The sequence below is a fragment of the Aedes albopictus genome, chromosome 2 (assembly GCF_035046485.1).
Source record: "Aedes albopictus strain Foshan chromosome 2, AalbF5, whole genome shotgun sequence".
NCBI classification, from domain to species: Eukaryota; Metazoa; Arthropoda; class Insecta; order Diptera; family Culicidae; genus Aedes; species Aedes albopictus.
In genome coordinates this window covers 113,217,938-113,235,104 of record NC_085137.1, presented here as the reverse complement: position 1 = coordinate 113,235,104, position 17,167 = coordinate 113,217,938, and the positions used below count along the sequence as shown (strand labels likewise).

The following is a 17,167-nucleotide window of genomic DNA, read 5'->3' as shown; positions in this document are numbered from 1 at the left end:
CTAGTCCTATAGCATTTTCCATTTTTCATCTCAGCTTGCTCCGGCCAGAGCACAGCACAGGGAGGGTTCGTATCAGCAAAGATGAAATGCAAATCAAACATAACCGAGAACCGAGGGTAGGTCGGAAAAAGGATGCTTTCGCTGCTGGCTCGCCGCCAGGACACGTGTTCGGTGTCCGAGAACATATTGCCATTACTTGCTCGTCGTCGTTGCGTCAAGTGTTCAATAAAAGAAGAAAGGGGGCTAACTCTATGGTAGCTGACGTCAACGATTGCGGCGCGGGGGTGATATCAATGGGACTCGATTTAATTTTATGACCTATTAAACTTTTAATATGATACCATGAAGATGGTTATTATTAGTTTTTCCATCTGAGGGAAGTCATGATATGGGTATTTTTGTGGATTAATAAAGGTACAATTATTTAAGACAAGAAACTGACTTCTTAGCCTTGATCATCAAGGGCCCATATTGCCACAGCTGTAAAGACGTGGGTATTCACGTAGAGATCTCTGCATATAGCTTTCTTAGCTGCCCAACTAATGTTCCTTTCCTATCCCTCAGCTGTCGCAAGCTGCCAGCCGTTGAAGGATTGTGTCAATCCTGTCTTAGAGTCAATGATTAGCTCCAAATCTCTGTGCTTTGGTTACGGACGGGAATGAGGCAATTCTCTTAAGGGATTATGACACATTCTACCATGACGTTACAACGTTTTGACGCCTTTTTGGCCAGATTTTCCACTCCCTGATAAAAAAGATCATAGAGATACAACAGAATGTATTGTTACAATACGCTGAAATGAATGGTAGTTTCCATTAATTCAATTGTTTAAAACGATAGAGTAACAACAGACTCTATTGTTTTCCACCATAGCATGTATTGTAAATGTCACTTTTACAATAGAAAATGGGGGTTGTTATGTATCTTTACCATAAAAAAAATCCAAATTTTCTGGAGAAAAATTGAGTCAACTACCATACAATTTATAGTGTTTTTATTATTGAAATCTCTAGTGCCATAGATTTTGTTAACGTATTGTAGTTTCAGTAGAGCATTTTCAGCAGGAAAATAAGTACACAATATAATTTGTTGTTGAACAGTCAAATTTATCATTATTTAATGGTAGTTTATGGTGATTCTATTGGAAATTTTTATCAGGGCGGTAACTCATAAATACACTATGCAGCAGGAAAAAATGCGAAAGGGTTTTTTCAACTTCAAACCTCATGTTCGTCCATTTGACGTTAATCAATCTATGTTTCAAAAGCTGAAGACAATCAAAATTTTCAAACCACTTGAAAGTACACAGGTCGCCAAATTTCATATCTGATAAAACATAATATTTAATTTTCTCTACAATTTCATCATTTGTCACGGTTCTATTTAATCACGCTCCATTATATCACGCTCGATTCAAGCACGGTATTTTTTTCGATTTTATCACGCTATGATATTTGATAGAAATATTTTCGAGTACATATTTCAAACTAAGTAGGACATATAAATTGTCATAAGTATGCTACTTTTGCACATTAGTACACGCTATGTCTGAACCAGCAGATTATAAAAATTGAATGTACATCGTGGTTCTTTCCATAAAACATCAGTATTCAAGCTATATTTTCATTTGCAGAAGGTTTCAAAATATTCTATCGTGGAAATTTTGATTTTTCCATCTTTTTGATTGTTTTTCATACAAATTTGCTTGAAATCCTCATTTGCGGTCAATTTCTCTCCCATACAAAATGTCTGCAAATGAAAATATAGCTTGAATACTGATGTTTTATGGAAAGAACCACGATGTACATTCAATTTTTATAATCTGCTGGTTCCGAGGCTGGTTCAGACATAGCGTGTAGTAGCGTTCGTTCACCAGTTTTGGTCAGTCTGAGGAAACCACTCCTAAACAAATACAAATTACCCATTTAAAACTACCAATATGCCAATATGAAAGGTTTCAATCTATATTATTACCAAAATTAATACTAAATGGTTTCAGTGACAAAGGTGATAAGGGGTTTCAGACCGGGTACTAAACTTGATTAGGGAGCGTCCATAAATTACGTCACGCAAAAATTGCCCATTTTCAACCCCCCCTCCCCCCTATGTCACACTTTTTGTATTAGAGCTCTGAAATTTTTGTATGGATTGTCACACTTTACTGAACCCCCCCTCCCCCCTAAAAGCGTGACGTAATTTATGGACGTTCCCTTATCTAGAATCGCATTCTAAAACATCTCAAATATTTACCTAACAAACGGAAAGCTATATAAAACTGCAATTTTAACTCATTTCAATCAAAGTTGGTTTGATAAAATGTCAAAATTCAAGCTTTAGAATGCCGTTCGCAACTTCATATAAGCTTGGAAAGATTCCTAGCATAAGATAATCTAAAGATGTTCGTCAGAATAGACCATTAAAATCACTTAAGCGGCTGTTATGAAATGATCAATTGCTACCACAGAGAACAGACATCCAAGCACAGAGAACAGACATTTAAGCTCGAACAAAAATACGTCGAAATCTTGTGTAAAGATTTTAAGTGTACCTCAACGCCACCAACGGGGACTGCCCCACATATAAAGTCGAGTTCACCCCACGATGGCAGTGTTCATCGTTAAAATGCACTAGCCCACAAAGCGATACGAGCGCCAAACGGCCTAAAACGGTGAGCACTGGAAACAAATTTGACAACACAACAATGTAAGTGATGGGACGCTAGCGCCGCGCAACGGGAGCATAACCACATACTCTGATATGACCGTTACAAAGTTTTACACAAGGCAGAAAGCAAAGATAGACGTCTGTTCTCTGTGATCCAAGTCCAGTTCCGAAACTGTGTAAGGAATTTAACGGCCATTTGAAATCGGCAACACAAGTGGCAATAGCGTGGCGCTGCAATCGGTTAATTTCCCATAGTAATTTAATTCACCACTTGAAATGTTTCAATTCACCACTGACTGGCATAGCAAGAGCTCCTCAAATTAATCACATAAATTGTTCGTAAGTACCTACCGGATCTAAGCGCATCTGAAAGAGAATTAGATTTTCTTTTCAAAAAGTGCTCGTTTGTTTCTCTACGATGCGGAATTCGATATGAAAAAGTGAAAAAAGTGCAGTTTACCCTTGAGTTTACCTATGCTGCGCAATAGGTAAATCCAACGCAAGCTAACGATCCTTCCGCATCTGGTGGCAGGAATGAGAACCCTATGAAAAAAGGGGCTCCGCTAAAATTTTCCATGGCGCAGCATAGGAAAAGTGCACTTTTTTCACTTTTTCGTATCGAATCCCGCATCGTAGAGAAACAAACGAGCACTTTTCGGAAAGAAAATTTGATTCTCTTTCAGATGCGCTTAGATCCGGTAGGTACTTACGAATAATTTATGTGATTAATTTGAGGAGCTCTTGCTATGCCTCCGGCGGGCGATCTCCCGGACTTTTTGTTAGCTGACCAATCCGATGTCTGTCGGCGTGGGCACCGAGAATGATGATATTAGAAGCCATTGCCAATGGAAAATAGCAACTATCGGTGCAAAATATGAGTAAATTTTGAAGACAAAAAAGTTGATTTTTATGTAAACAAACGATTTTCTCCCTATCTTACTCAGCGCCTCTACAATGGGGGACCATTCGGATTCACCTATGGCAAATTTTGGCGGAGCCCCTCTTTTCATAGGTTTCTCATTCCTGCCACCAGATGCGGAGGGATCGTTAGCTTCCGTTGGAGTTGCCTTGTTTTTCTCGAAAAAGTGTATGAAAATTTTCTCAAAATTTTATGGTTAAGATACCATTTTTTATTGTTAAAGTGCCATTTACCATTCGCCGAATGGTGGAATGGTATAGAACAATAACGGTGATGGTGAGCGATTAGGATGGCCTGGTTTTTCATCGAATTGGAGATATTTTTTTACTATTTTATCCATTTTTTCTTATGATCATGCAGTTTATTGATACCAACTTTTTACACGCAGAAAAATGGCGCTAGTGTGAAACGTCAAACGCAAAGAAAAACGAAAAACGTTTGAAGCACACACTGAAATAAATTTTGTTGTTGTTTCCACCGAATCCATGGTAAAATTAAGAACTGTACCAACAATTTTCAACCGAATGCAAAATTCTGTTAATTGTACTGAAACATTGTCAATATTACCATGCGTGAAGTACCATTGACTAAAAACATTCTTGATGTTACTATTTTGACATTGTATTTTTGACCATGTTTATCTAAGACGCGCAACATTCAAGTCTACATGGTCGAAATTACAATGTCCAAATAGTAGAACCAAGAATGTTTTTAGTCAACAGTAATACAAGCATGGTAATATTGACAATGTTTCAGTACAATTAACAGAATTTTGCATTCGGTTGAAAATTGTTGGTACAGTTCTTAATTCTACCATGGATTCGGTGGAAACGACAACAAAATTTATTTCAGTGCAGGACAGTCATTTTCCCAAAAATATCAACGACATTGATGAGTGGATCGATTCAAGCGTCACCGTTTGAAGCAGCAGCAGCGCCAAATAGTCATAGCGTGGACAGTAAAGAAAGCTTATCAAACGCTCAAACGCATGAAACGCTTGCACCACTACACATGAACATGGACAACGGTAAATAACTAACGGTACCTGTAGTAAATAAAAGGTAAATAAGAACCGATCTGACAGCGATTTGTTTTGGTCCGGTTATGTAAAAGGAACGAACGACGGAGCGACGGATTCTCGGTGCACGCAAGGGAAACCAGGACATAAGCATGGAACAACCAACGGAATCAAAACCAGCATTTCCGCGTCCGGAAATGTCCGACGAGGAGCGGAAATTTCGATATCGAGGTAAGCAGAACACGATTTCCGAAACGATTACAGATTGAAAATAATGATTGATGTGTTGTGTTCTTTTTCAGCATCCGCCTTCCTAGCCGGAGTAGCGGGCATCGCAGCGGTGGCCGGATTCAGCAAAACAATTATGACGGCCAAGAAGTCCGATCCACAGTTTTTCGAACGGGGCGTCCAGGGCAGTATCGCCATGCAGGAAACCGGTGCCAGTTTGGCGATGCGAGCCCTCGGGTGGGGGACGCTGTATGCCTTCCTCGGAACCGGTACCATTTGCTACGGTATCTGGAAGCTCACGGGAGCTACGAATGTGAGTACCTAGTTTCTCGAATGGTGACATTCACCTATGCTCGAACGTAGTGTGATTCCAAGCACAATTTAATACACATATCATTTCAGATGAAAGAATTCCGCGAATCAATTGGAAACATCTTCCCAAAGATTCCGAAGAATGACCCACCCAGGAGTAGAACCGAATTCGACGGGCTGTCGGATCTGATGAGGTACTTGAGCACCTGGGATAGAAAAGATAAGTAAGTTCCTAGACTATTTGGCATAAGACTTCAGTTAGATTTATTATACTTCCATGTAAATATAGGTAGTAATAAACATTAAACATTAAAACTAATCATGAATTGTTACGAAAGTTGTGCTTGAATGCTGATGAAAATGCTTGATCCGATTTCGGCCAATGACGTATCACATTCAAATGTCCGTAAGTAAAACGATCCATTCAGGGAGGCACCTTTTCAAATTGACTACGTTGCATTATATGGCTATGTGATATACATGATTCACTTCATCCACTCGAATGCGTCGTTTATAAGACCGTCGGTACTAAAAACATGAAAAGATAGATGTTATTCAGAATGTTAGATCAATAAATTGAACTATTCTTACGTCATAATCAATGACTCATTAGCCGTGATCAACGACATGACGTCCGGTCCCTCGCCAAAGCAGAGTAAACTCTTGCTGATAGGCTCGCCTCCCAATGAATTCGGCAACGAGGAAACCGTACCTCCCACCACGAACTGCGGAGCACCCGGCAAATCCCCATTAACAACGGTTCCACTGCCGGAACCCATTATTCGGTCAATGTCGGGAATGATTGAACCATTTCCGTTGCATGTTGCGTTGTTCACTGAGGAACTCTGACTCAGCAAGCTCCACACGGTGTTGTTATGCTCCACAATCATCTTGGCCAAGTCCTTCTTGAACTTTTCCGCGTGCTCCTGTGCCTTGTCCAGGGCTTTTCTAATCTCTTGCATTTCGCGACGGATGTCAATCAGCTGCCTGAAATTGTTTAAGTTATCTTTAATCGACTGGATGAAATTCCGCAGGGCAGGTAACTTAACGGTAAATTTATGAAAATAGATTGCATACAGGTTGCGGAAAAGTGACTACACAGTGATGAAAACATAAAACCTAATACTCACTGTTGCAACTCTTTGAAACTGTAGTCCCTCAGCAGAATGTCGCGCTTCTTCAGGCACTCGTAGACCGCCTGCAGCATATCGATGTGCGACTTCTCGTGGGTGTTTTTCTCCAGAATCTGCACCCGGGCGATTTCGAACCGACTGTCCAAACTTTTCAGATTGAAATGATCCTGCTGGTCCGAGGCGCGCAGCAACGGGTGGGATACGGCTTCGCGACTTCGCTTCAGCACCGATTCGTATCTGGTGGTTATCTTGTCCGCCACTTCCGCTAGCTTGCCGACGGTGGCCTCCATTCGGACACAACGTTCCTCCAGTACGGCGAAGCACTGCTGGATGGTGTCAGGCGATAACTGAAATGAGGGAAGCAAAATTAGATTAGGAAGTTCCATCTACATCAGCTTATTCTACGGAATTCGATTAAAATTGTAATTTATGAACTGCCTATGGCCTAAGAATTTCTCACCTGATTGCTCATCGCCTTCTCCTTGGCGTGGTTCAACGACAGTTTGTGATACTCCAAACCGCCGCTGATTCCGTACGACACCTTATTCAGCCGGACCACATCTTCCCTGCCCTTGACAATCTCCTCGTTCAACATCAGTCCGTAGTTCTTGATTCCGTCCAGTGCCGTGGCGTAAACCCTTTGCTCGCTGGTCACAAAGAACCACGCATTCGCTACGAACTGCCTGAGCATGTGGGGCTTCAGTTTGACCTTGATATTCTGGAATACGTCCGTTACGCTCTTGGGGATTTGCGGCTTGAGATCCGCCTGAATGATGGCACCTTTTTTGACGACAAAGAGCATCGGTTTGTCGTAGAATCCGTCCAAGTAGAGATCGACCGGCTTGGTGGTGGCCGTTACACGGTCCAGCTTCTGTTCTAATGGCAAAACGAACTCGATCGCGTCTCGAGCGATTCCGGTTTGGGCGGCGATCGCGGAACATAGTGTATCCATGTTGGTTGTATCGTCGATTTCAACGCTCAGGAAACGACAGTCGTACAGACAGAAAATGGTAAGAATTTTCTTGGCCAGAATATGGTCTAGCATGGAGAAAATCTTCAGCACCTGAACGGGTTGTCCGTTTGGCGGTTCTTTGGCGGATTTTAGCTGCTGTTCTGTGACTTCCTTGTCGCCGATTTGGAAGACGTGTCCTCGCTGTTTTGGATTCCACTCCAAGGCAAGGGTCAACCATTTCTCCAGATAAGTTTTGAGGACGCTAGATATGTGATTTTCAGGGAAAATTTCACTGTGATACGTGTAATTCTCACGATTATCTTCTGTTATAGCGATATGGTTGGACTTCTTTTGCTGAACAAGCATCATCCACTTGGCAACGATCGAATGCGGGCTGAACGGGCGTATGCCACAAATGATCTCAAACCCTATGATACCCATGGACCAGTAATCGACAGAACAGTTGTACCGATCGCAATAAATTAAATCCGGAGCAATATACTCAACCGTTCCGACCAAGCTGGCATTCAAGCTCTGCTTATCCAGCGCTTTCGCATACCCCAAATCTGTCAGCTTGTACACAACCCGATCCCCCACCTGCTTCAGCACAATATTTTCTGGCTTAATATCCCGGTGTGTGATCTTCAAGCCGTGCAAATAGGAAATCGCATTCCTCAGCGATCGCAAAATCTCCCTGACCTCCAACTCTTTCAGCCCACTGCAGCTGGAGACTCGATTCAGAACCCGTCTCAGATCGCCACCCTCGCAGTACTCCATACAAAGTATCGGCAGCTTGTTCGCCGAACACTTGATCAGCTCCTGCAGGAAGGCTTCCGGTTGAACCTGAACCGTGCGAACGATGTTCTCGTTGCGTACCTTGTTCGTCATCAGCGATACCTCGTTGCACCAGCGTTCACAGTTCTTGTCGGTCATCTCGCTCTTATCGAGCAGGATGTGGCATTTTTTAATAGCTGGCAAAAAATAGACGAGGAATATTGATTATTAAATAATTAAAAATTAAATTAATTAAAATTAATTAAAATTAAATTAATTAAAATTAATTAAAAATTAAAAAATATTAAACAAATTTTGTTCCAGGATAAGGGCGAATTTTAAAAAGTCTATTTTATTACTAGAATCGAATAACTTTGAAACTTTTGTTATCAATGTTTTTAAGGGTGTTTAAATCGGTTTGTATTAGTTAAGATTAAAGAACGAACAATCTGCGCACGAACATGCACGTAAAGGGTGAGTCGATAATTATTGTGCCATTTTCAAACTAACGTAACTTTTTTCCTACTTCACCAAAATCAATCAAATTTTGCACAGTTTCTCCTTATAGTCTATTGTTTACATGTAATGAATTGAGCAGTTGTCATTGAGATTTCGGTCGATATAGAAAAAATTTAGTTAACAGTTCTAAAAAAGATGTTGTACAATCACATGCTAAAATCAAAAATCATGGTATTGCGTCTTGGAACAATTAATAATTATACATTATCGGATCATCTTAATGTTCGTCAATAGGTTTCAGGAACGGATGTCAGTGAAACATAAGCTTTGAGCTGGGAGAAAACCAGGCACGATGCGCATAAACAAACCAGAGAGCTTTGATTATTTGTTTCAAGTGGAGCCTGAACATGTCCACATGGAGGACGTTAATTGAAAATGTCGTGAATTTCACTAAAACGCATCCTAAATTTAAACCTATACCATAGAGTTGAAATACATACATATACTAAACTACTCTAAAAATTTGGTTCCATTTTGTTAACTGTAGACAATTTGCGAATCAGTTGAAGGTAGGGTGGCACAATAATTAACGACTCACCCTTTAGTTATCGCTAGGAGTTGCCTTGATTCTACTAACCCGTTTATACAATTTTGAAAATGCTACGGACAATTGAATAGCAAACAATGTTTTTCTATAGTAATTTTCAAATAAAATTTGATAGCTTGTACAGTCTCAATTTTCAATCAGTTCAAATTTTGGGAGAAGGCGACAAGGAACAATAACGATTTTTCGATTTTTGGACACCCTAAGTCAGGACTCAGGAGACACATTGCTTCAGCTTCTTAATCATTATTATCGAGTTACTAGTTGCAAAAGTTTCTGGTCATTTTGAGTACGCGTTGACGATGACGAGGAACAGTTTCCATTTAACTATTAACTTAACTAGTCCAGCATAATCCATATGAAGATGAGTACAGCATATGGACGAAATTGGCCATGACGAGAATTGTTTTCATGGCAGCTTTCAATGCGGTTGCACAATTACCACATCTCATCTCCGGATATTGTCTACAATAGCTGCATCCATATTTGGCCAAAACACTCAACTTCTTGCTAGATATTTCATTTTTTGCATTCCAGGATGACCAGCATGTGACTGCTTGAGAGCAGATGATTGCAGTGACTTGAGAATGACGATTCGATGAACATAAGGCATCCATCCGCTTCACGTCTTTTTGTAGAACGATGCGAGGAACGATGCATCTCCATTCACTCCATTCTCTGCCCGGGTAGAGGTGAATGGCAAACCAAAAACAAAAGAATAACAAATTTTATTGTCATAACTTATTTTGTCATTCATGAGTTCTTCATGAAGAGCTTAAAACAACATGTGAATAGCATAATATGATATCATAACAAAATATTCCATTCGCTTGTCATTTTAAAATTTGGAAGAATAACTACTGAATGTCTTATTTTGCTATCATAACAAATTTTGCAATTGGGTAGATATTGTTGACCTTTTGCGAGTTTGATGAACTCGCAGTTTTGGCACTTATCAAGAACAACATAATGACAAAAATTGAATTTTGGTTATTCTAATGGTAAATTTTGATATTTTTTTATTATTATCTTTATTAACGAGGTTTTCAGCCCAGGGCTGGTTCATCTCGGATCATTTTGATATTTGTTTGCAATTATTTTCCATCCAAAAAACTTATAAAGGTAGTAATGAACCCTCCTACGGAGGAAAATCACTTTAATAAAGAATAAAAAAAATATATATAACTTTTCATTTTGTTATTGGAATAAACAACTTGATATACCCTTCTTTTGGATGACTAGGGAATAACTAATTTTGATATCGTTCTATTTTCAATAACTCAATAATGGTATATTTTGCAATTCTCTATCTTAATTTTTGCCTTTCTCGTGCACCAAGGTGTACCGAAAGGCTATACGTTCACTCCAAAAACGAAAATTTGATAGAGCCTCCGGAGGGGTCAAGTCTTATATACCAATCGACTCAGCTCGACGAATTGAGGTGATGTCTGTGTGTGTGTGTGTATGTATGTGTGTGTGTATGTATGTGTGTGTGTATGTATGTGTGTGTGTATGTATGTGTGTGTGTATGTGTGTATGTGTACAAAAAAACTCACATCACTTTTTAGCAGTAAACCTCAACCGATTTTAATGACCGACAGTTCATTCGACGCGGAATCTGGTCCCATTGTTTCCTATTGAAAATGGTTCAGATCGGTCCAGCCGTTCCGTAGTTACGGCCATTTAGGTGTTCCGGACCGGTACCCCAGGAAGGGGCCAGATTTGAAAACGCTACAAACCCATCCATGCGGCACATCAAACTGCGGCATTTTCTATAACTTGATGAATGATAAGCAGAAAAATAGTCTCAGACCATATCTCAACCGGTAGTGTCCCGGAACCGGTTCCGTGTGTTCCGCCGGAAGTGGCCAAACATAAAAGTGAACTAAACCCATGCATGCGACATATCAAACCACGGCTTTCTCGATAACGCGATGAACAGTAAGCAGGAAAACTTTCTCAGACCATATCGGAACCGGTACTGTTCGGTTCCAAATGTCCCGCCGGAGGTGGCCAAGTATAAAAAATAACCAAACCCATGCATGCGACATATCAAATAGTGGCTTTTTTGATATCCTGATGTACAGTAAGCAGGATAATATTCACAGACCATATCTGAACCGGTTGTGTTCTGGAACCGGTTCCGGGTGTCTCGTTGGAAGTGGCCAATATAAAATTGAACTAATACCATGCATGCGACATATCAAACTGCAGCTTTTTCGGTAACCTGATGAGCAGTAAGCAAGAAACCATTCTCAGACCATATCGGAACCGGTACCAAATGTCCCGCCGGAGGTGGCAAAGTATAAAAGTTAACCAAGCCCATCCATGCGACATATCAAACAGTGGGTTTTTTTGTTATCCTGATGCACAGTAAGCAAGGAAATATTTTCAGAACATATCTGAATCGGTAGTGGTCCGGAACCGGTTCCGGGTGTCCCGCCGGAAATGGCCAAATATAAAAGCGAACGAAACCCATGCAAGCGATACATCAAATCGTGGATTTTAAGGTATTTTGATTTGGCAAAAAAAATCCGGCCATATTGGGGACAACCAGTAGTGTTCCGTAACCGATTATGGTTGCCCATAGGAAGTGGTCTAATGTAAAGGAGAACCAAACCCATAAATTCGACACATTAAGGCAAAACTGGAAGCATTTCCTCATTTTTTTGGTTTTTGATTTTTATTAAATAACGAAGCAATATTTTCGAAATCGGTTTTCGTGCAAATATAGAGCATGGATCAAGGTATCTTCTGAATTTTTTTTTGTGGTGGAAAAAGTTTTCCATTTTTGCAGAAACCATTTTTTGTGAAATTTTATTCAAAAATGGTTTTTGAAAAAACGAAAAACATTTTCCACCACGAAAAAAAATCAGGGGATACCTTGATCCATACTCTACATGTGTACGAAAACCGATTTTGAAAATATTGCTTCGTTATTTTATGAAAAAAATCAAAAACCAAAGAGTGAGGAAATGGATCTAATTTCGCCTTAAATGACTTTTTAGGTAACCTGATGAACGGTTAACAAAAAAATAAAAAATCATAGTCTGAAGTTCAGATGCACTTTTGAAGCGGGATTTCAAGACGTTTGTCCTTCAATAACGGCATCTTCGATAACGCGAAGAACGATCAGCAAGAAAATAGTTTCAGGCCACATTTACCGGTAGTGTTCCGGAACCAGATTCGAGTGCCTCGCCGGAACTAGCGAAATGCACAAATGAACCAAACCCATACATGCATTACATCAATTTGAGACTTCTTAGAAAAACTGATTAACAATTTGCATGAAACTAGTCTAAGACCACATCAGGGACAATCGATAAGTGGTTAAATGTGAACCGAAAGTGGTAAAATGTGAAATTCGACAATTATTGCTGTCAAATTACCTGCGTAAACTTTCAATTCGATTAACTAACTCTATTTTAGTTTTGTTTAGATTGTATGATTTTGAACACAAATCTTACAGATATTGTGGTGGTACGAATTGATAGCTTGTTCATTTAACGATTGTTGGCTTCCGAGGTTCACTGCGGTTGATCACCATACGGATCAGGTGTCGGAAAGCACCAAATTTGAACTTTCGGAAGTAGCAGATGGACGAGGAGCCGCTGCGGGTGTGAGTAACACCACAATATCGGATCATTCGTATTTACAGTGTATTACACTGTGACATTTGATCATTTTTTAATTCGACAAATGCCGAATGAGCGGGGTACAAATTAAAAAGTGTCGTATTAAATAGTGATGAATACACGGGGTTTGACAGTTCATCAAATAGCAGCTTTTGTGATCATTTCTTCTTCTTTATGGCTTGACGTTCGCATTGGAACTTGGCCTGCCTCTCTTCAACTTAATGTTCTTTAGAGCACTTCCACAGTTATTAATTGAAGGGGTTTCTTTGCCTGCCATTGCATGAATTTGTACATTGTGAGGCAAGTACAATAATACACTATGCCCAGGAAGTCCTGAAAATTTTCCCGACCGGAACGGGAATCGAACCCGCCGTTCCCGGATTGGCGATCCATAGCCTTAACCAGTAGGCCAACTGGAGACCCTTTTTTGATAACACGATGATCGATTCGTAAGAACATAACTTCAGATCATATTTTAGATAACCGGTGTCCCGAAACCAGTTCTGGGTGTCCCACTGGAAGTGGTCAAATGTAAAAGTGATCTGTACCCATTCATAAGATAAATCAAATCGTGTTTTTTAGGTAACCTAATGAACGTTAGCAATGAAATAGTCTCAGACTATATTTGGTAGACCCGGTGGTGCTCCGGAACCTGTTCCAGTACCGCATCGAAACACACACTTTTTAATAGCCTGAGGAACGGTTAACTAGAAAATAAGCTCATACCACATTAGAGACTACCGGTAGGATTGTACAACCAGTGTTTGGTGCTTCGCCGGAGCTACAAAAATAAATAAAATCAATGCAAGCGATAAATATGTGTAAGAGAACAAAATCTTGACAAATTAAACCCATATACAAACAGACGTCTCACTATACTCACTACGCTCTTGTTTTCAACGGTCAATCAAATATAACCTAGAATTTGCAGAAAAAACTTTATCGAAGACCGCAAAGTGATCTGTTATTGTGTAAAAAGTTATATCTTAGCTTGTTAGTATCGTGTTGATATTGATCAGCCCCCAGTGTTAGTGAAGGTGCTCAAGCAGTCAACTGAGGAATCTGATATTATTCAGCTCTACTTATATGTACGTTGAACATAACGTCGGACTATTTATGTGCCATCAATAGGTTTTAAGTCATTTAAATGATGGCTTTGATAAAATGCTTACTGTTCTTAAAAAATATTAGGATTCAGGAACACTTTGACTTACGTCGACGGAAAGGTCGTGAGAACATATACGACGAGAAAGGCACTATCACCACTAGGTGGATTAATTTGGGTTTTTTTTTTAAAGGAATTTGTCCAATTTTACTCTAATTTCTCTAGGATATGAAAATGAATTTACGATTTCAAATGAGATTTAGTACCGGTTTTGAGTAGCATTCAGACCATTGGGTTAACCCAGGCTAACGCAAAAAAAAAATCATCATGAGTAGGTATAAGATGTTTTTTTTTCTTTCTTTTGATATTCAAAATTTCAGAACAATGTTTTGTCAGCAAACCCCGAAGAACCCCAAGAAGCACATAGAGCAATTTCTCCGATTTGCATTAGGAACTATGGTTAAAAACTCTTATACATACTCTTATGTTCATATGTTTGCCCTAAGGAATTCGTGCAAGATGCTTTTCATGTTTACCATTGGTAACGCCAGGAATTCTTTAAGTTAGCAGGCCATACATTAAAAGATTTCATAAAAAAAATCTAGAGAATCATGTCTTCTGGTTATCAACTTGCAATTTCGCTTCCGTTTTAATGTCATGAATTGCAAGGATTCTAGGTATTTATTTATAAATTAATCCAGTAATTCTACAAATCGTTACGCAGAAATCACTATAAGAGTTCCTCCCAGAATTTCGTCATCAATTCATGATTCCATGAAAAGTCCACCAGAAATTCTTCCGTGATGACTGAATTTTCAATGTTTTTAGAAATTGTTCAAAAAAATAAAAAAGGTCACAATACGAAACTGTTAGTATGATGACTTTGGTGATTGCAGGAAGCTTTTCTATGAACTCATTAAGAAATTTCTAGAAATACCGTGAAATACTCCTGCAAAGCAATAATTTCAGGAAGTCCTTCACTAGCAAATTTAATTTTGAAGTTTCAATGAAAACATTAATTGAAACTTGTCCCAAAGCTCAGCCAGATATTTCGGCAAAAAAAAACTAAAGTGCCCCACACAATGCATACGTTTGCGTGTGCGTGACAGTATGTAATTTGACAGATTTGCCATGGGGAAACTGTCAAAAAAACTCAAACCTCGACGGAACGGACGCTACGTGTTCCAGGCTTAACTATTACAAGGAACTGCTACAGAAAAAAACAGGACAGAATCTCTGAAATTATGTCAATCATTTGGTTTTTGAGATTCCTAAGTGAAACTTCTGAAACTGGGTATGAATCTGGATTTAAAGTGAGTCAAGTGCTAAATCTAGGGTTGAGTTTACATTCTGGAGGCGCTACACATCATTTTGAAAATTCCCGATCATAAACAAAATTCCCGACTTATTCCCGCATATTTGCCGATGGATTTCAATTCCCGACTTTTTCCCGCATTTCCCGAATTTACCGAGTCTGTGGCCATCCTGAATATTTTTTTCTCAATTTGCGCTGATTATGGGTAGCAAGGCTAATGCTGCAACAATCACCCTCATTCTTGTTTACGGACGTATCCACTTTCGAACGTTTTTGGTTCGATCGAATCAGTACCTAGGTCATTTGATTTTGCTGGCGTAAACGAGAATGCGAACGATTTTCGTTCGAAAGTGGATTCGATCGAAAACAAGAATGAGGGTGAATATGTACATTGATTTGAGTGATTTCGTAGATTATCTGGTGTTTATTATTGAAAAAAATGAATTTTTTCCATGTTGTACGTTATATCGAAGCAAAATGTACGTTATGTCGAATTCGCTATATCGAGGGTACACTATATCTAGGGTACGTTATATCGAAGAATTCCTGTAATGTGATATATGGTAAGTGTGCTCATCGTTGTGATAATAATGTAAATTCATTTTAAAATATGATCGTACCTACCACCTAATGAAGAGTTTCAAAATGTTAGTCGGTAGTTTTCCATCCACATTTGTTTGGAAAAATATGAAAACTATCATTTATCTCTGTTTTTGATAATAAATCGCTTGCCAAAACATTAGGCACACTGTTCCTATTATGGAGGTAAATTTAAATAATTTTGATTCCTAATGTAGCGGCAGGTATACGCCATTGAATTCATATAGGATTTTGAAGATAGGAACACTACCGCAACAATAGGAACATAGCAGCAAAAAAGGAAAATATTTTGTTAAATAGGTTTTTGGGCATATCTTAAGTACAGAAAAAGGTTCAATCTCATAATTTATGCATAACACATCTACTAAAAATGCCTTTTGGTAACATTTCAGTCAAAAAGTGCCATTATCACAACACTATGTAAATACTCCCACAACGAAAGGAACGATTATCCTAATCTCTATTGTGAAAACAAATAAATTCCGACGATAACAGTATCATTAACAGTCAAGGATTAAATGAGTCACTTTTTCTCATACATATTCAGTCGTCCAAATTTTTCCCACAAATTTCAAGCTTTTGCTGAAAGAATTCCCGCAGTCCTTAAGGAACATTACTAGGCATGCTTTCTAAAGGTGTAACATTTTCGATTTTTCAAAGTTTCAAAGATATTCATTCCGGAATTAAATTTTCTATAATCTACCAACACTTACCAACCATCTCATTGGTTTTGTGATTTTTCCATAGTGTAACGAAACCAAATCCGCCACTCCCCAATTTCTTCTCACGGTGCCAATCCCCGATGAAGGGAGGATCCTCGTTCTGTGCCATCATCATCGCCGATCACTTTCGGGTCGTTCTCCGTCGTCCGTCACATACAATTCCGTGAAAATTACCCGAAGATATGGCCGCCGCCACCGTCAATATTTCCGGGCCGGGATAACTCTTTTACGGTATAATGACGAAATCGCCGCAACTTTCCCACTGACGACGACTGACCGCAGACTGTGGAAGAATATGGACTATTTTTAGCCTAGCAGAAGCCAATTTTCCCGCAATCGTTGCGCGCTGTTGTTATTGGTGTTTTCGATGCGTGTGAATTTGCGTTCTAATTTTATTTACGTATGCGGCTCGGCGATTTGCACCGAGCGATGTGCACTTTCCACCCAAATTTCACTTCCTCACTATTGTTTTCGGTTTTCACTAGACGTGGCCACTGGACCTAGGTTTTATCACTGTATTATTAAAGCAAGTTCTTCGAAGAATATTTTTTTTTCTTGGAATATCCGCGATATTATTTAACACACTACTGTCATAAACGCAAAGATAACGTCGATAACACAACAAAGAACTTCGACGAATCGAAGATCAAAACAGCGACAGCCGAATGACTGGAGCAAAACAGAGACCCAAAAGAGATAGTGGCAGTGGGCGCCGGAGGTGGAAGTA

General features: G+C 39.4%; 2 protein-coding genes across 2 annotated transcripts; one reads left to right on the top strand and one right to left on the bottom strand.

Annotated features, from left to right (window-relative positions):
- The first annotated feature begins 4,669 nt into the window (after positions 1 to 4,669).
- LOC109420705 (transmembrane protein 242) lies at positions 4,670 to 5,478 on the top strand. The gene is made up of 3 exons (XM_019695159.3): positions 4,670 to 4,832; positions 4,904 to 5,142; positions 5,232 to 5,478. The coding sequence occupies exons 1-3, from the start codon at positions 4,754 to 4,756 to the stop codon at positions 5,367 to 5,369; spliced, it is 456 nt and encodes a 151-aa protein (XP_019550704.3). The 5' UTR covers positions 4,670 to 4,753; the 3' UTR covers positions 5,370 to 5,478.
- On the bottom strand, positions 5,389 to 17,167 carry LOC109419873 (inhibitor of nuclear factor kappa-B kinase subunit alpha). The gene is made up of 5 exons (XM_029852979.2): positions 16,432 to 17,167; positions 6,735 to 8,197; positions 6,272 to 6,621; positions 5,733 to 6,128; positions 5,389 to 5,669 (listed from the first exon to the last, which is right to left on the bottom strand). Exons 1-5 carry the CDS (start codon positions 16,553 to 16,555, stop codon positions 5,627 to 5,629), a joined length of 2,376 nt encoding a protein of 791 aa, XP_029708839.2. The 5' UTR covers positions 16,556 to 17,167; the 3' UTR covers positions 5,389 to 5,626.

Coding starts and splice junctions, on each gene's coding strand:
- LOC109420705 (XM_019695159.3), top strand. CDS start 4,754: ATGGAACAACCAACGGAATCAAAACCAGCATTTCCGCGTCCGGAAATG. Junction 4,833..4,903: donor GCGGAAATTTCGATATCGAG/GTAAGCAGAACA, acceptor GTTCTTTTTCAG/CATCCGCCTTCCTAGCCGGA. Junction 5,143..5,231: donor AGCTCACGGGAGCTACGAAT/GTGAGTACCTAG, acceptor ATATCATTTCAG/ATGAAAGAATTCCGCGAATC.
- LOC109419873 (XM_029852979.2), bottom strand. CDS start 16,555: ATGATGATGGCACAGAACGAGGATCCTCCCTTCATCGGGGATTGGCAC. Junction 6,622..6,734: donor AGAAGGCGATGAGCAATCAG/GTGAGAAATTCT, acceptor CCCTCATTTCAG/TTATCGCCTGACACCATCCA. Junction 6,129..6,271: donor AGTTTCAAAGAGTTGCAACA/GTGAGTATTAGG, acceptor AAACAATTTCAG/GCAGCTGATTGACATCCGTC.